This window comes from Saccostrea cucullata, unplaced genomic scaffold (genome assembly GCF_032062105.1).
Source record: "Saccostrea cucullata isolate Sc308-1 unplaced genomic scaffold, CSIRO_AGI_Scuc_v1 ctg2693, whole genome shotgun sequence".
In the NCBI taxonomy this organism is placed as follows: domain Eukaryota; kingdom Metazoa; phylum Mollusca; class Bivalvia; order Ostreida; family Ostreidae; genus Saccostrea; species Saccostrea cuccullata.
Genome location: NW_026935095.1, coordinates 1 through 21132, shown reverse-complemented (window position 1 = coordinate 21132; position 21132 = coordinate 1). Strand labels below are relative to the sequence as shown.

At 33.6% G+C, this 21132-nt stretch overlaps 2 protein-coding genes across 4 annotated transcripts in view; one reads left to right on the top strand and one right to left on the bottom strand.

The window, feature by feature from the left end:
* The window catches only part of LOC134241866 (carboxypeptidase B-like), a 43903-nt gene extending 31831 nt beyond the window's left edge, over positions 1 to 12072 (top strand). For all 3 annotated transcript variants that reach the window (XM_062723888.1, XM_062723886.1, XM_062723887.1), the window contains 5 exons: positions 8246 to 8356; positions 8729 to 8816; positions 9329 to 9531; positions 11485 to 11569; positions 11765 to 12072. In XM_062723888.1, coding sequence (XP_062579872.1) covers positions 8246 to 8356; positions 8729 to 8816; positions 9329 to 9531; positions 11485 to 11569; positions 11765 to 11958 — 681 coding nt within the window. In that variant the 3' untranslated portion in view covers positions 11959 to 12072. The remainder of the gene's footprint in view (positions 1 to 8245; positions 8357 to 8728; positions 8817 to 9328; positions 9532 to 11484; positions 11570 to 11764) is intronic.
* Positions 12073 to 13699: 1627 nt separating this feature from the next.
* On the bottom strand, positions 13700 to 21124 carry LOC134241865 (uncharacterized; the record flags this gene model as incomplete). Its single annotated transcript, XM_062723885.1, has 2 exons — positions 13700 to 16442; positions 20698 to 21124. Coding segments are annotated over 2 exons (2250 nt in total), but the record flags the coding sequence as incomplete, so codon positions are not given.
* Between the last annotated feature and the right edge of the window lie 8 nt (positions 21125 to 21132).

The window sequence follows — 21132 nt, the reverse complement described above, 5'->3', positions numbered from 1 at the left end:
CACAATAAACAAGATATATACCACCATTTACACAATAAACAAGATATATACCACCATTTACACAATAAACAAGGTATATACCACCATTTACACAATAAACAAGATATATACCGCCATTTACACAATAAACAAGGTATATATCACCATTTACACAATAAACAAGGTATATATCACCATTTACATAATAAACAAGGTATATACCACCATTTACACAATAAACAAGATATATATCACCATTTACACAATAAACAAGGTATATACCACCATTTACACAATAAACAAGGTATATACCACAATTTACACAATAAACAAGATATATACCACCATTTACACAATAAACAAGATATATACCACCATTTACACAATAAACAAGATATATACCACCATTTACACAATAAACAAGATATATACCACCATTTACATAATAAACAAGATATATATCACCATTTACACAATAAACAAGATATATACCACCATTTACATAATAAACAAGATATATATCACCATTTACACAATAAACAAGGTATATACCACCATTTACACAATAAACAAGGTATATATCACCATTTACACAATAAACAAGGTATATATCACCATTTACACTATAAACAAGGTATATACCACCATTTACACAATACACAAGGTATATACCACCATTTACACAATAAACAAGGTATATACCACCATTTACACAATACACAAGGTATATACCGTCATTTACACAATAAACAAGGTATATATCACCATTTACACAATAAACAAGGTATATATCACCATTTACACAATAAACAAGGTATATACCACCATTTACACAATAAACAAGGTATATACCACCATTTACACAATAAACAAGATATATACCACCATTTACACAATAAACAAGATATATACCACCATTTACACAATAAACAAGATATATACCACCATTTACACAATAAACAAGATATATACCACCATTTACATAATAAACAAGGTATATACCACCATTTACATAATAAACAAGGTATATACCACCATTTACACAATAAACAAGGTATATACCACCATTTACACAATAAACAAGGTATATATCACCATTTACACAATAAACAAGGTATATACCACCATTTACACAATACACAAGGTATATACCACCATTTACACAATAAACAAGGTATATACCACCATTTACACAATAAACAAGGTATATACCACCATTTACACAATACACAAGGTATATACCACCATTTACACAATACACAAGATATATATCACCATTTACACAATAAACAAGGTATATACCACCATTTACACAATAAACAAGATATATACCACCATTTACACAATAAACAAGATATATATCACCATTTACACAATAAACAAGGTATATATCACCATTTACACAATAAACAAGGTATATATCACCATTTACACAATAAACAAGATATATATCACCATTTACACAATAAACAAGGTATATACCACCATTTACACAATAAACAAGATATATATCACCATTTACACAATAAACAAGGTATATACCACCATTTACACAATAAACAAGGTATATATCACCATTTACACAATAAACAAGGTATATACCACCATTTACACAATAAACAAGATATATACCACCATTTACACAATAAACAAGATATATACCACCATTTACACAATAAACAAGATATATACCACCATTTACACAATAAACAAGATATATACCACCATTTACACAATAAACAAGGTATATACCACCATTTACACAATAAACAAGATATATATCACCATTTACACAATACACAATGTATATACCACCATTTACACAATAAACAAGATATATACCACCATTTACACAATAAACAAGATATATATCACCATTTACACAATAAACAAGATATATACCACCATTTACATAATAAACAAGGTATATACACCATTATATATACCACCATTTACACAATAAACAAGATATATACCACCATTTACACAATAAACAAGGTATATATCACCATTTACACAATAAACAATATATACCACCATTTACACATATATCACCATTTACACAATAAACAAGATATATACCACCATTTACATAATAAACAAGGTATATACCACCATTTACATAATAAACAAGGTATATACCACCATTTACACAATAAACAAGATATATACCACCATTTACACAATAAACAAGATATATACCACCATTTACACAATAAACAAGATATATACCACCATTTACACAATAAACAAGGTATATACCACCATTTACACAATAAACAAGATATATACCACCATTTACACAATAAACAAGATATATACCACCATTTACACAATAAACAAGATATATATCACCATTTACACAATAAACAAGATATATACCACCATTTACACAATAAACAAGATATATACCACCATTTACACAATAAACAAGGTATATACCACCATTTACACAATAAACAAGATATATACCACCATTTACACAATAAACAAGGTATATACCACCATTTACACAATAAACAAGATATATACCACCATTTACACAATAAACAAGATATATACCACCATTTACACAAGGTATATACCACCATTTACACAATAAACAAGATATATACCACCATTTACACAATAAACAAGATATATACCACCATTTACACAATAAACAAGGTATATACCACCATTTACACAATAAACAAGGTATATACCACCATTTACACAATAAACAAGGTATATACCACCATTTACACAATAAACAAGGTATATACCACCATTTACACAATAAACAAGGTATATATCACCATTTACACAATAAACAAGGTATATACCACCATTTACACAATAAACAAGGTATATACAACCATTTACACAATAAACAAGATATATACCACCATTTACACAATAAACAAGGTATATACCACCATTTACACAATAAACAAGGTATATACCACCATTTACACAATAAACAAGGTATATACAATATTACACAATAAACAAGGTATATACCACCATTTACACAATAAACAAGGTATATACCACCATTTACACAATAAACAAGATATATACACACAATAAACAAGGTATATACCACCATTTACACAATAAACAAGGTATATACCACCATTTACACAATAAACAAGGTATATACCACCATTTACACAATAAACAAGGTATATACCACCATTTACACAATAAACAAGGTATATACCACCATTTACACAATAAACAAGGTATATACCACCATTTACACAATAAACAAGGTATATACCACCATTTACACAATAAACAAGATATATACCACCATTTACACAATAAACAAGATATATACCACCATTTACACAATAAACAAGGTATATACCACCATTTACACAATAAACAAGATATATACCACCATTTACACAATAAACAAGATATATACCACCATTTACACAATAAACAAGGTATATACCACCATTTACACAATAAACAAGGTATATACCACCATTTACACAATAAACAAGGTATATACCACCATTTACACAATAAACAAGGTATACACCACCATTTACACAATAAACAAGGTATATACCACCATTTACACAATAAACAAGGTATATACCACCATTTACACAATAAACAAGGTATATACCACCATTTACACAATAAACAAGGTATATACCACCATTTACACAATAAACAAGGTATATACCACCATTTACACAATAAACAAGATATATACCGCCATTTACACAATAAACAAGGTATATACCACCATTTACACAATAAACAAGGTATATACCACCATTTACACAATAAACAAGGTATATACCACCATTTACACAATACACAAGATATATACCACCATTTACACAATATACAAGGTATATACCACCATTTACACAATAAACAAGGTATATACCACCATTTACACAATAAACAATATATATATCACCATTTACACAATAAACAAGGTATATACCGCCATTTACACAATAAACAATATATATATCACCATTTACACAATAAACAAGATATATACCACCATTTACACAATAAACAAGATATATACCACCATTTACACAATAAACAAGATATATATCACCATTTACACAATAAACAAGGTATATATCACCATTTACACAATAAACAAGGTATATACCACCATTTACACAATAAACAAGGTATATACCACCATTTACACAATACACAAGGTATATACCACCATTTACACAATAAACAAGGTATATACCGCCATTTACACAATAAACAAGGTATATACCACCATTTACACAATAAACAAGGTATATATCACCATTTACACAGTAAACAAGATATATATCACCATTTACATAATAAACAAGATATATACCGCCATTTACACAATAAACAAGGTATATACCACCATTTACACAATAAACAAGGTATATACCACCATTTACACAATAAACAAGATATATACCACCATTTACACAATACACAAGGTATATACCACCATTTACACAATAAACAAGGTATATACCACCATTTACACAATAAACAAGGTATATACCACCATTTACACAATAAACAAGGTATATACCACCATTTACACAATAAACAAGGTATATACCACCATTTACACAATAAACAAGGTATATACCACCATTTACACAATAAACAAGGTATATACCGCCATTTACACAATAAACAAGGTATATAACACCATTTACACAATAAACAAGGTATATACCACCATTTACACAATAAACAAGGTATATACCGCCATTTACACAATAAACAAGGTATATAACACCATTTACACAATAAACAAGGTATATACCGCCATTTACACAATAAACAAGATATATACCACCATTTACACAATAAACAAGGTATATACCACCATTTACACAATAAACAAGATATATACCACCATTTACACAATAAACAAGGTATATACCGCCATTTACACAATAAACAAGGTATATACCGCCATTTACAAAGTAAACAAGGTATATACCACCATTTACACAATAAACAAGGTATATACCACCATTTACACAATAAACAAGGTATATACCACCATTTACACAATAAACAAGGTATATACCACCATTTACACAATAAACAAGGTATATAACACCATTTACACAATAACCAAGATATATACCGCCATTTACACAATAAACAAGGTATATATCACCATTTACACAATAAACAAGGTATATACCACCATTTACACAATAAACAAGGTATAACCCGCCATTTACACAATAAACAATGTATATATCACCATTTACACAATAAACAAGGTATATACCGCCATTTACACAATAAACAATGTATATATCACCATTTACACAATAAACAAGGTATATACCGCCATTTACACAATAAACAAGATATATACCACCATTTACACAATAAACAAGGTATATATCACCATTTACACAATACACAAGATATATACCACCATTTACACAATAAACAAGGTATATACCACCATTTACACAATAAACAAGGTATATACCACCATTTACACAATAAACAAGGTATATACCACCATTTACACAATACACAAGGTATATACCACCATTTACACAATACACAAGGTATATACCGCCATTTACACAATAAACAAGGTATATAACACCATTTACACAATAAGCAAGGTATATACCGCCATTTACACAATAAACAAGATATATACCGCCATTTACACAATAAACAAGGTATATACCGCCATTTACACAATAAACAACAAGGTATATACCACCATTTACACAGTAAACAAGATATATACTACCATTTACACAATAAACAAGATATATACCGCCATTTACACAATAAACAACAAGGTATATATCACCATTTACACAATAAACAAGATATATACCGCCATTTACACAATAAACAAGATATATACCGCCATTTACACTGTAAACAAGATATATACCACCATTTACACAGTAACCAAGATATATACCACCATTTACACAATAAACAAGGTATATACCACCATTTACACAATAAACAAGGTATATACTACCATTTACACAATAAACAAGGTATATACCACCATTTACACAATAAACAAGGTATATACCACCATTTACACAATAAACAAGGTATATGCCACCATTTACACAATAAACAAGGTATATACCACCATTTACACAATAAACAAGGTATATACCACCATTTACACAATAAACAAGGTATATACCACCATTTACACAATAAACAAGATATATACCGCCATTTACACATTAAACAAGGTATATACCACCATTTACACAGTAACCAAGGTATATACCACCATTTACACAATAAACAAGATATATACCGCCATTTACACAATACACAAGATATATACCGCCATTTACACAATACACAAGGTATATACCGCCATTTACACAATAAACAAGGTATATACCACCATTTACACAATAAACAATGTATACACCACCATTTACACAATAAACAAGGTATATACCGCCATTTACACAATAAACAAGATATATACCGCCATTTACACAATAAACAAGATATATATCACCATTTACACAATAAACAAGGTATATACCACCATTTACACAATAAACAAGATATATACCACCATTTACACAATAAACAAGATATATACCACCATTTACACAATAAACAAGATATATATCACCATTTACACAATAACCAAGATATATACCACCATTTACACAATAAACAAGATATATATCACCATTTACACAATAACCAAGATATATATCACCATTTACACAATAAACAAGATATATATCACCATTTACACAATAAACAAGGTATACACCGCCATTTACACAATAACCAAGATATATATCACCATTTACACAATAACCAAGATATATATCACCATTTACACAATAAACAAGATATATATCACCATTTACACAATAAACAAGGTATACACCGCCATTTACACAATAACCAAGATATATATCACCATTTACACAATAAACAAGATATATATCACCATTTACACAATAAACAAGATATATACCACCATTTACACAATAAACAAGATATATATCACCATTTACACAATAACCAAGATATATACCACCATTTACACAATAAACAAGATATATATCACCATTTACACAATAACCAAGATATATACCGATATTTACACGATAAAGAAGGAATATACCGCCATTTACACAATAACCAAGATATATATCACCATTTACACAATAAGCAAGATATATATCACCATTTACACAATAAACAAGATATATATCACCATTTACACAATAAACAAGGTATACACCGCCATTTACACAATAAACAAGGTATATGCCGACATTTACAGAATTAACAAGGAATATGCCGACATTTACAGAATAACCAATGTATACTGTAAATGTATTATATTTAGCGCGTTCTATGTTTGGCGAAAATTGAATTTTGAACAAGTTAGCGTTGATTTGATTTAGTGCGTATCTTAATGTTCTTCTCTATAGATATACGTGCGAGACATTTAGCGTTGTATTTGAATTAGCAAATATTGCTTTCCATCAATAACGCTACAAAAATATACACAGCAAAATGTAATACGTTTAGAGAATGCCACCATTTACACAATGCACAAATATATTAATGTTACAGGGCTAAGTAATTTTTCATTTCTTCCGCCCTCTTTTACACAGTTTAAGAAATATTTGGGCAATGTTTTGGGGATGACACAGTTGTTTTTTTTTCCTTTCTCTTAATTTTAGTTGTTGACACAGTACTTGTCGTATTCTGGGGATGACACAGTTAATTTATCCTATCTCTTATTATACCCCTCTCTTGAAAAGTATACTGTACTCGATATGTACGTCCGTCTGTCTCTTCGTCCGTCCGCCTGTCTGTTACGCTTTGAGGTACCCACATCTTATCGGCAACTCCTCTGATACCACTGAGTGAAATTTGATGAAACTTTAACATAATCCTTATTACATATAGCAATTGTGCACTCTCTATTTTACTTTTTGATCCGACACATACTTTGGGTTTCCCGGCAACAGCAAAACATGGACGTTGCCATTATAACCATATGGGAGGCGGGGGCATCATTTAGTGAGCTCATTGCTCACAGAGCCTATAGTTTTCAGTTGTTGACAGACGACGGGTCGGATTCTTTGGGTGATTAGGTTGATTCATCCTTCCTCTTCTTTTCAGTTGTTTACAGAGTACGGATCAGATTCTGACGTGACTCGGTTAATGGACGAGTTTGGTTGGTACATCATCCCCTCCGCCAACCCTTGCTTTATCCTCTCTCTCTTATTTTCAGTTGTTGACGGAGTACGGGTCAGATTCTGACGTGACTCGGTTAATGGACGAGTTTGATTGGCACATCATCCCCTCCGCCAACCCTGATGGTTACGAGTACAGCCATACTACGGTGTGTATCATTATTAACAAAACCATTAAGACAATTAAAAAAACTAGATTCATAATTAAAAATAAAAACTTGACTATACATGAAAGTCTTTTTAGCATTATTTTCTACAAAAATTGATTAAGTCAATAGTTATGGCTAAGGTTAATGTTTGTTAAAAGTTTTGAAAAAAAAAATTATACTCAGAGGTCAAGATCAACAGGTTAAATGTATTTGTAGCAGAAGAAATGCAATCTCATGTGATGTATGAAAGCGCGTAATAGAAATGCTATCATAATGTTTGTTACAATGGCAATGAATGAGAGACTCTGTTTATAAACACTAATTATATGCACTGTATTTCATGACATTTTCTCACTAATTGTATTTTTCTAGGATCGACTATGGAGAAAGACACGGAGCCGACAGTCTGGTCGGTGTGTAGGAGTTGACCCTAACCGGAACTTTGACATTTCCTTTGGAGGTTTTCTTTTAAATACAAATTGATATTGGATGTAACGTGTCTTTTGATTGGATAAAGATATTATATCTTATAATCTTTATTGCATACGTCACAAAGACTTATGTCAACGTATCAGTCCACGTGACGATACATTTAACAAATACACAATGTGACGTCCACTTTAAGGGGGAAATGTCTTTTTTCACTACAAATGATTGAAAACTAAATTATTATGAAAGAAGTTAATAACTTTCCAAATTTTCCTGATACAACCTAGGTAATTTGTTTTTAAAACTCATGTCTTAAATAACCAAGGATAGGATTAAAGCTAATATCTAGTTAATATCTAGTATAAATCGAAGCAGGATTAAGGTAAGGGATAACCATAAAGCATAAACTGACGTTGAATTAAATTGATGAAAACTTCTTAAGAGATATATTATGTATAGAAATCGCATTAAATACCTTTTAACACAAAATTAATGGTTTAAAATGTACAATTTAAATCAGCAGCATATTTCTTAATTCTTCAGGTGCGGGTACTAGCACCAATCCCTGTAGCGATATTTATCCCGGAACCAGAGCCTTCTCCGAGTCAGAAACTAGCAACATCCGTGACGCCATATTGACAGAGAGAGCCCGGATCAAGCTGTTTCTCTCGTTCCATGCTTACTCCCAGCTCTTATTGACGCCGTACGGATACACCAACACCAAGCCCTCAGATAATGAAGAGATGGTAAGATAATTAAAGTGTAGGCTACCATTAGAAATAACACAACCATAGATATACCTACACCAAGCCTTCACATAATGAAGAGATGGTAAGATAATCAAAGTGTAGGCTACCATTAGAGATGAAACAACAATAGATATACCTACACCAAGCTTTCAGATAATGAGGAGATGGTAAGATAATCAATGTGTAGGCTACCATTAGATATAACACAACCATAGATATACCCACACCAAGCCCTCAGATAATGAAGAGATGGTAAGATAATCAATGTGTAGACTACCATTAGAGAGAATGCAACCATAGATATACCTACACCAAGCCCTCAGATAATGAAGATATAGTAAGATAATCAAAGTGTAGGCTACCATTAGAAATAATACAACCATAGATATACCTACACAAAGCTCTCAGATAATGAAGAGATGGTAAGATAATCAATGTGTAGGCTACCATTAGATATAATACAACCATAGATATACCTACACAAAGCTCTCAGATAATGAGGAGATGGTAAGATAATCAAAGTGTAGGCTACCATTAGAGAGAATGCAACCATAGATATACCTACACCAAGCCCTCAGATAATGAAGATATGGTAAGATAATCAATGTGTAGGCTACCATTAGAAATAACACAACCATAGATATACCCACACCAAGCCCTCAGATAATGAAGAGATGGTAAGATAATCAAAGTGTAGGCTACCATTAGAGAGAATGCAACCATAGATATACCTACACCAAGCCCTCAGATAATGAAGATATAGTAAGATAATCAAAGTGTAGGCTACCATTAGAAATAACACAACCATAGATATACCTACACAAAGCTCTCAGATAATGAGGAGATGGTAAGATAATCAATGTGTAGGCTACCATTAGATATAATACAACCATAGATATACCTACACCAAGCCCTCAGATAATGAAGAGATGGTAAGATAATCAAAGTGTAGGCTACCATTAGAAATAACACAACCATAGATATACCCACACCAAGCCCTCAGATAATGAAGAGATGGTAAGATAATCAAAGTGTAGGCTACCATTAGAAATAACACAACCATAGATATACCTACACCAAGCCCTCAGATAATGAAGAGATGGTAAGATAATTAAAGTGTAGGCTACCATTAGAGATAATACAACCATAGATATACCTACACCAAGCCCTCAGATAATGAAGAGTTGGTAAAATACGTTAACGAGTAGGCAAACATTAGACATGTTAAATATAACATAAAACATAAAACATAGACACATCAACACGTAAGACTCAGATAACAGAAAATGGTACTTCAAGATGGAAAAATGCATCAATGTGTAGGCTACCATTAAAGATAGATATACATGTACAAACATCAAGACCTCAGATAGTGAATAGTATGGAGGGTATACGTAATTGTGTTCGAAAATTCAGACTTGTAAATTTGTAAATCCAATCTTGTAAGTTTGTTAATCAAAACTTGAAATCGTATCAGTTTTATAGTCACAAGTTTGGATTGACAAACTTTCAAGTTTGGATTTACAAACTTACAAGTCTGGATTTTTGACCACGATTACCCTCCATAGAATAGATGGTAAAAAACATTATCGTACTAAAAACTCAACAGAAATTTTGAGCTACAAGAAGAGCTAACATATACATTTAACTGTAACAGGAGCAAAGAGTAATCCAAACCAAGATTGAGTCCTCAAGGCTGGTAAGGTACTTCAATTTCGTAAGAAATAAAAATGTCATGAAAATAACTGCGCCTTACAGAAATAATGTTTATGCTAAGGAAGTCATAATAAATCCATTATTTCAAATCCCTAAAACGTGACTTTCTTCAAATTTCGAAATGATAGATACAGTGTATATAGCCTAAAGAACTTCGACTTGTGACACATTGTAATAGTTCTGTCGACTTTAAAATACATTTCGAAAAACTTCCAATCAATTTTATTCTTGTAGATGCGTGTAGCGGAAGCTGGCATGGCGTCATTGAAAACAATTCATGGAGAGGTGTACACCGCCGGAACGCCACCTGATCTACTGTGTACGAATACAATTACTCTTCCTTTATGTTATTATAATAAATGTAGTTTCATGCATTAAAGTTTCTGTATAAGCATCAATTCAATATGAGCATGGAGCATTTTGCAATGAAGCTGAGATTCATAAAACCCCCATTTCAACTCAGTCTTATTTCTTCAATCATCCATATTTACGGAACTTTTTCTTTCTTCTGTAGACGCTGCATCTGGAGGATCCTATGATTGGGCGAAGTCAGTGGCGGGAATCAAGTATGCGTACACTTACGAGATGAGACCGGCGGAAGCTAGTTTTGGACAATCCGGATTCATCCTGCCCGAGTCAGAAATTATACCGAACGCCGAGGAAGTCTGGGCTTCATTGGTTACCATAGCGACGGAGATTCAGTACTAGAGGAAGTGTTTTGCCGATTTCCCGAGGTTTAATGGATTTTCAAAGATGATGACAAAGAAATACATCACATTCCAATGAGAGGCGATAACTATAGATAAATTGTACAATAAAAGAAACCCCTGAAAGATACTTAATTTGCTTATTATTTACACTGAAGGACATGCATTCATGATAAGCGGTCACTATGCATCTCATAAACATCAGGGGTGGGTTCGGGTGCCACGTAGGGAAAAACACCCCTGTTAATCTAAGTATATAACTGATGTGCTTGTTGAAGGATACTAAGATAAAGAACGGTATTCAAACCCAAAAGTCTATATAAAAATACAAAATAGGCAAAGAGCAAACATGAACCTCCAAAACATCAGAGGTGGGATCAGGTGCCATGGACTAGTAAGCATCCCCTGCTGATTGGTCACAAAATTTGACAGGATCAAAGGACATGATAACATTCAATTTAAATCTGAAATAAGTCTGACGCAAAGCATACATTTCATGTAATGTACAAATATATTTTATAGAGAGAAAAGGGTAGCTTATGCATGTGAAGAAGAGTAAAGAAGTAGAAAACAATATAATCTTGTTGATTATACATTTTTGGCCTCATTTGCCCTTAAAGTTATTTTGGCTAAGTATGAGTTGTGAATAAAACATAGAGTTGTACCATTCCAGAAATATGACCTCATGTTAAGAAACATATAAAGCTTCGGAAAAAAATGTGTCATTTCAGGGATTTTTTTCTTTGAAGGGTAAGTGTCTACGGCATTCGGTGACTTTTTTTTTAAATTTCTTTTGCAACATTTATTGAAATATCTTATTTTTTTTTTTATTTATTGGGCGATGAATTTGGTGTTTGGAAGAGAACTCTGTTGGAAATATATCTGCATTAGCAATGTCTTTTACCAGTAATTTGTAATTTTTAGCCGGGCTTATTGCTCAAAGAGCAATTGCCGGCTTATGTGATCCTGTTCAAGGCAGGATGTTGACCCCATAGTCGCCATTTTAAAGTTACGTGCAAAAATATAGTTCTTACTCTCAACAGCTTTTGAGATAATACAAACGCTAAATAAAGCAACAAAAATAAAACGAAGTTTTATCTATATAAAATAAACATTAGTAGTAATGACTTTGAAAACTTCATAAGTCAAAGAACATAGTTCATTAACGTAAGGATTTTTGATAATCAGTGTTACCGTAGTTCTCTACACATACGGGGTAAAGCAGGAGAGGGAACCAGACTGGCCTGTTTGTTTACATTCAGCTGCGGTACCAGATTAATTCTGATTCTGACAAAATCGGACCGTGGTATTAGGATTGAAAAACTCACTGTCAGTGTCTTATCATTTATACTGATAGTTTTAAAATAATGTTTTCCTCAGAATATAAACGTGATTCGTGTAAGAAATCCATTCTACTCTGTAAATAAGCCCGGCTCTCTGTACTTCTGAGTACTTTAAATGTTCTTTGAGCTTCATTGCTGTTGATTACCCCCTGTTTTATACAGTAATTATCTGGGTCATTTTTTAAAGATTACAGCAGATATCAGTGATAAGTAAATATTTAATAATGCATGTATATCAAAATATATTTTAAAAAAAAACAAACCACATATAATAGAAATCAATTAAAAGCTCAAGCTCAAGCTCTCTCTCTCTCTCTCTCTCTCTCTCTCTCTCTCTCTCTCTCTCTCTCTCTCTCTCTCTCTCTCTCTCTCTCTCTCTCTCTCTCTCTCTCTGTATCGCATATACAATAAAATCCTGATATCATCATATTACCGCAACAAAGGAGATCAGCAAAACTTAATTATAATGGCACATATTCTGAGGGATTTGAGACATTCATTCATGAACAGCAAGGATCCTTTGAAAATAAGTATTACAACAATTTTTTTTATTATATATATTCCTTCTCTGTTTTTCTTCCCTTTTTAGCTCACCTGTGCCGAACGCTCAATTGAGCTTTTCTGTCCGTCCGTCCGTCCGTCTGTCCGTCCGTAAACTTTTCACATTTTCAACTTCTTCTCAAGAACCACTGGGCCAGAAAAGCTGAAACTTATGTGGAAGCATCCTGAGGTAGTGTAGATTCTAAATTGTACAAATCATGACCCCCGGGGGTTGGGCGGGGCCACAATGGGGAATCAAATTTTTATATAGAATTATATAGGAAAAATATTTGAAAATCTTCTGCTCAAGAACCACTGGGCCAGAAAAGCTGAAACTTATGTGGAAGCATCCTGGGGTAGTGTAGATTTTAAATTGTTCAAATCATGACCCCCCGCGGGTAGGTTGGGGCCACAATGGGGAATCAAAGTTTTACATAGAAATATATAGGAACAATCTTTGAAAATCTTCTCAAGAACCACAGGGCCAGAAAAGCTGAAACTTATGTGGAAGCATCCTGGGTTAGTGTAGATTTCAAATTGTCTAAATTATGAGCGGTGGGGTGGGGGGGGGTCACAATATGTAATACAAGGGGGAAATCTAGTAAAGAACAGAATGGTCAAAGCTTCTCAGGTGAGCGATGTGGCCCATGGACCTCTTGTTTCTCACCTATTTGCTTTATTATTTCTCCTTATTTAGATTCCCGTAATTTTTAATTGGCTTGCTCCTTTTTTTCCTTTAATTTTTTTTTTGTCTTTTCCTTTAGTTTTCCCCACTCCCCTTATTTTTTCTTGTCTTTTCCTTTATGTTTTTCCTTCTTCCCTTTCCCCAAATTCAGCAGAAGATTTATTGAGTCAAATGTTTCGTTCAGAACACACGTTTTTTCCTCCTTATTAGCTAAGTCTGAGGAACCCTTATGTTTATTCTTCAACGCAGCCTCGCTTTCATTCTTTGGTGGTTCGGCATTATGTGAGACAGAGCGAGACAATGCGAGATTATCGTCAGAGTTCGAACGTTGAGAGAGTGCCGGTGCTGATGGACTTGTATGAAACAATGGTGTCCTTGGATGTTTTTCACGCAAAGCACAACTGTTTACTTTTCCAGCCTCGTTTTCGTTTCCTCCAAATTTTTTAATCAGTAATTTGACGTTAACGTTATTCTGTGTCTCCATGTCACTGTTACTAATTTCATTTGAAAGTGATTTTGAAATGCAACTTTCACTTTCACTTTTCACCATCTTAACCTGCGGAGACTCCAGTCTCTCTCGTAGTTCATTGACACCTGCTTTGTTTTCTTTTTCTTTTGTGTCTATACTCTTTACGGCTTGCGTTTCCTTTGGTCTATCTTTTGATGGAGAACTAGTTGCTCCATTATTCCGCGCATGCGCTATCGGTGGTGTTTCCTTTTCTTTTTCTCCTCGAGGGACTTCCTGTACCTCCCAGTACGTGTTTTCTTCTATTGTTACGTCATCAGAGGGAACCGATACGAGTGTGGTCCCAAGGCTTTTAGAAACGCTATCACTTTTTATTTCATCATCTTTAACGTCATCATAAGGGTGTTCCGCTCTCTTTGTAAACACGTTCTTAATTCCCTGAACTTTATCAAGGATCAGTGAGACAGGTTTTCGGATTATCTGAGGCGATTTGTTTGTCTTTTTCGCGACTTTTGGACTTGATTCGTTATTGATTAGGATTTCGTCATAGTGACGTTCACTTTTTACCGAATCTTTATGGACAGGTGACAGGGTCAGATTAGATTCGGAATCGTCTATATGCCCTTCTCCTATGACGTCACAATACACTGCGTCAATCTGTGACGTATCGTCGGAGAAAACAGTACCCTCTTGATTCCCCAGTGCCACATCATCATAGTAATTATCCGATGGTTCCCGAGGACGGAACGTCAGAGACTGTCTCTCCTTCTCATCTCCTTGTGTAGGGTTAGCCATCGGAAAGCTTTTGCTTTTTAGGCACCTTAATCCTTGTTTATTTTGAATATCATAATTTACTGGTGTATTATCGTCAATAACATCTATGTATACTGAATCAGATTGACACTTTCTAGAGGCTTTCCGAAAGGATTTCAGGGCGTAATCATAAAGCGTTTCTTCCTCCACGAACTCTTTTATTCGAACTTCGGTCCTGAACAAGCTAAGAACAAAAAGACATTGCGATGATTTCTCTTGCGGGTCAAAGTCCATTTCCGTTTCGAATCCACTAGAATGGAAGGCGCGGATTCTGCCGTTTGGTCCGATCCCCACCCGAACCTCGCCGTAACAGACGTCCTTATCAAATCTATTTATAACCTTCCATCGCGAGGGGGTTGGGGCGCGGGAGTCTGCTTTAAAACTTTCCGGATCACGTGACCGAAGCTGGACCGGCTCTAACTGACTAGCACCAAGAACCATATAGTAAGTGGACGGGTCTTTCTCGCCGTCCTTTAGCGGAAGTACACTGAAGATGACGTATTCGTTAACACGTAACTTCCGCCACAGACAACACGTGACCGCGGGATATTCCACATCAAGTTTGGCGGATCTCCTTTCTTTGTCGAGGAAACTGATATTTCTGCCTGCGTTTTGGTGGAATGATATGTCAGGACTTTCTGTAAACAAAAAAAAATTTTAAAATTTTTTAAAAAATGAGCAATAATTTTACACGTAATGTGTGATTTAATCGAGACAATAAATGTACGAGTTATTCTTGCTATAAAAAATTGATGAGCAGATTTATTTCATATTTTAATTACGTCATGATTAGTAAGACATTTTTTTTTATTATGAAGCAGTTTTTTGATAATAATTTGAGAAGACAAAAATTACATTCTGTGTTTTCTTACAGGTAGGCTTAAAAAAATTGCAGGTAACTCTTTTTTTGAGTCATTTCCTTAAGCCTGGCTTACGGTGAGGTTTCGATAAAAAAATAACTTTTCACATTTTCGTATTTGCTTTGAGTGTCTAATTAAAAAACAAACTATTATATGGAACGCCGTCACTGCCTTATAGCAGAACACAACAACTGCACTGCGTCAACCTTCCATTACATTATGTCAACTCTTTATGACATTTACTCACACAACTATTACATTGTGTCAACCTTCTATTACATTATGTCAACTCTACATGATATTAACTCATTTTAGCATTGTGTGAACTTTCCTTTACATTATGTCAACTCTTTATGACATTTAGTCACACTACTATTGCATTGTGTGAACTTTCCTTTACATAACGTCAACTCCATATGACAGTTACTCACACTACTATTACATTATGTCAACCTTCGGTTTCATTATGTCAACTCTTCATGACATTTACTCCCACTATTATTTTTTTGTTTCAACCTTTCATTACATTATGTCAACTTTTTATGACATTTACTCACACTACTATTGCGTTGTGTCAGCCTTCCATTATATTATGTCAACTCTTTATGACATTAACCCATACTACTACTGCATTGTGTCACCTTCCATTATATTTGTCAATTCTTTATGATATTATCCCACACTACCATTGCATCGTGTAAACCTTCCTTTTCATTATGTCAACACTTTATGACATTTACACATTCTTGCATTTCGTTATGTTTACTGTTCATGACATTTAATCAAACAACAATTACATTGTGTTAACCTATCATTACATTATGTCAATTCTTTATGATAACTCACACTAAGTACATTATGTCGATTCACTCTTACGTTATGCGAACACGGATATCCTCGGCCTTTATATGAGCATAACGTATTTTCCGCGTTCCGCAAGCACTAAATTGGCGGGAGAGAAAAAAAAGAAATCTCAGCGATTTGGGAATGGCATCTTTAAATAAAAATTTTAAGCGACAAAGGATTGACAATCTTGAAACGTGCAAAGCCTGAACACTGCGACTGTGAATTAAAGTCACGTCGAAATTCAATGGCGTTTACTTTAATCTGATAATTAAATAAATCAAATATTATGAGTCGTGCAGCAATTTTTTTTCTTTTTATTTTGAATTGTTTGTTTGTTTGTTTGTTTGTTTGTTTTTTGTTTTTTTTTTTGTTTTGTTTTTTTTTTTCTAAAAGTCTTAACTTCTGATCTTACTAAGAACATTGTAATAAGTTTTTTTTTATCAGTCTTGAACTTTCCTTTTGTTTTAAAGTGAAAACACAAAACACACGTGCACTGGTGGGTTAGGGGGAGGGGGAAATCCCGCCCTACTTAGTGACCAAAATCTACATGTACATAAAATTAATAAATTTATTGGTTTTACTTTGTAGGACATTGCATTAGTTTCACATTAAGTTTAGCTGAATTAAGTTCAAAACTTTTTTTATAAAACTATAAAGCCTGAGAGCTTCTCCGCTTTCCCCCTTGGTCTCCAACCATAAACCGCCCCCTTCAGGCTTGGACATTTTTTTTTGTTCAAGATTCTCATATCCGTTACTGATATATGTCCATGCATGCTTACTAAGGCATATTCAATTGATTTAGATGAGGGATTGGTAGATTTTTGTAATAGAACTCTGGCCCTGGAATGGTTGAAAAAATTACTAATTCCAGTGAGGTATCGTCTTTTTCGAAAGGAGGGGGGTCAGCCAGAAAAAAATGTTCGCCCCCCCCCCAAAAAAAAAAACTTGAGAAGCCAAAAAAAAAAATGGTTCACTCCAAGCCCGAAAATCCTATTAGGGGGTAACTCATGCAGTCCTAATTTTTTTGTCAGATATACTACATTACCCTCAGTGGACTATACTTCAACAAAAAGTGGGGGTGGGGGGCTGTACTTTCAATAACCATTACATTTTCTATTGTAAAGTTATGTCTGGGGAAAGAGGGGGGGCTGATATTTTGTGCCTGTAATTCTTCCTAATCAATCAGGACCCCCCCCCCCCCTCTTACCAGTCATAAAACACGGTCGTCAACATTCATTGTATACCAGATATACAGCTTTGAGATAATGTAAATGTATTTTTACATCAGGTAATGCACTTTTGGAATCAACATGATAAAGAGTTAACGCAATATAAAGAAATTTGAAGATCACATAAGAAAGAGTTGACATAACGTTATTATATATCCGCATCACGGAATTGAGTTTTGACATAATGTGATAAAGTGTTGATACAACATAAAGATATGTTCACATAATGTCATACACTTTTTACACCACGTAATAAAGCACTGACATAAAGGTAAGATGTGTTCACCTCACATCACGATGCTCTCGTAAAATAAAGATAAACCCATACCATGTAATAATGCTTTGATATAATAGAAATATACACTCTCAAAAAGGAATGGGCTTTTGACTTCATGTAATGATAAGTTTAATTATAAAACACAATTCACTTGACGTAATGCAATTTTGACCTCACATATTAAAGAAATGAAATGATGTAAAGAAACATTCATTTCACGTAATAAAGTTTTAACACAATGTAAACATATTATCACTTCACATAATGAATTTTCGACTTCAAGTTATGAAGTGCTGACATAATGAAAGGATGTATTTACTTCATGTAATGCAGCTTTGACATGATGTAAAGATATTTTTACATAATCTCATAAAAAATTGACATAACGTAAAGATATGTTCACATCACATAATGGTAAATTGACATAATAAATGCATAGTTGTATGCTATAAGGCAGTGTTGGCGTTCCATACTATTACTTTATGTATATATTTTTATAATATGAATATGCTTTAAATAGTTTCATTAAAAAAATCATATTTTAATTATTAATATTTATCTATTTGTTTTATTGTAGGTGAAAAAATCTTTGAAAAGTTACACTTTGAGGTTTGAGAAATACATTTATCACCGAGAATGTTCAAATGAATAGACATCCAAACACGTGTCTGGAGATCCTATCATTATACTTATAGTGAGGGGCGAGCCGTCAACATCTTCAATGCTAACTTGTCAGTAAGAGATAACCCCTGTTTATTTAGACGGCTACATCGATCCTTAATACCCGGTATTGATATCTGTGTCACGGAGACCCGTATGTTTACCTTCACGTGATCATAGAGCCCAGTATGTTTACTTACACGTGATCATAGAACCCCGTATGTTTACCTACATGCGGTGACAAGATTATGATATTTACAAAATATCAATAAATCAAAATGCAAATGATCTGTCCATGATCTGTACTATAGTTATCTGCGCCCCTTGTTTGGTGCATGGGGACCCTTATGCGAGGAACCCTTGAAATGTCCCACATGTAAGAAGTGCGTGATATATTTTATTTCAGGTGTGATTTAACTTGCTTCTTTAGATAAAAAAAAACCTGAAGTCGATATCCACATGTTAGATGTATCAAATTGCATTGAATTCATTGATATTAAATTCTGTCAAATTCCATCACTCCTACAATTGTTAAAGGTCGTACGTACTCAAACAAAATCGTGTGTACATTTGATAGATTTATGGGTTCTATTTGTTCCGCCGGCCATAAACACGATAGTCTGTTCCATGTTTGCGTCATTAACGAAATTAAAAAGAGGAATTGAAAAAAATTCATATTTCATTCTGATTTGAAATCAATCGCATGTGTCGATATGACCAAAAAAGGGAACGTATTTGCATTTGTTAAATATCATTTTAACGTAAAAACTATAGGAACTCTAGCGATAACGATGACAGTGAAATTTAATGTTTCAGTGAGAAAAGGTATAGCCACCCATCTACACAACTGGGAAATAAACCGGTAAACTGATTTTTCTGTTTCCAATGCATACATGTGTCCCAGATATATGAACATATTTATTGCAATATAGAATTTTTATTATCAACAGATCTTCGTAAAGTTGATAAAAATCAAGTTTTATGAATCAGAGAAACTAAAGAAAACATTTGAAACGCTTACTAAATTTTATGACAGCAGATCCAAACTTGAGTTCAAAGGTCAGCCAGAATTTCTCGTCTTTGTTGACTTTGACGACGACCTTTTGACCTGAATACGTAATGTCCAGTTTAGTGGCCTTGTCCTCCTCCCTCAGTTTGATTTTTACTAAGCCCTCCCTCTTGTGTACTCGTATGTCCGTCACCAGTTTCGGTTTACAAGCAGATGTGGCGCCCTCTCGGAGATCCTTCAGCGTCCCCGGGTCGGTTTTTATAATACCTATCCCAACATGCCCACTCCCGTCAACCACAACCTCGAGGTTTTCGTCTTTGAACATTTGGCGGGAAGCGAACAGACGCCCAGCGGAATACGTGTGGCGCCATCTGGCTATCTTCCGGTTTTTAGATAACTCGATGTTCTCCCCGCAGACGTCAGAAAATTTAGGGTCTCTGTCTGAAA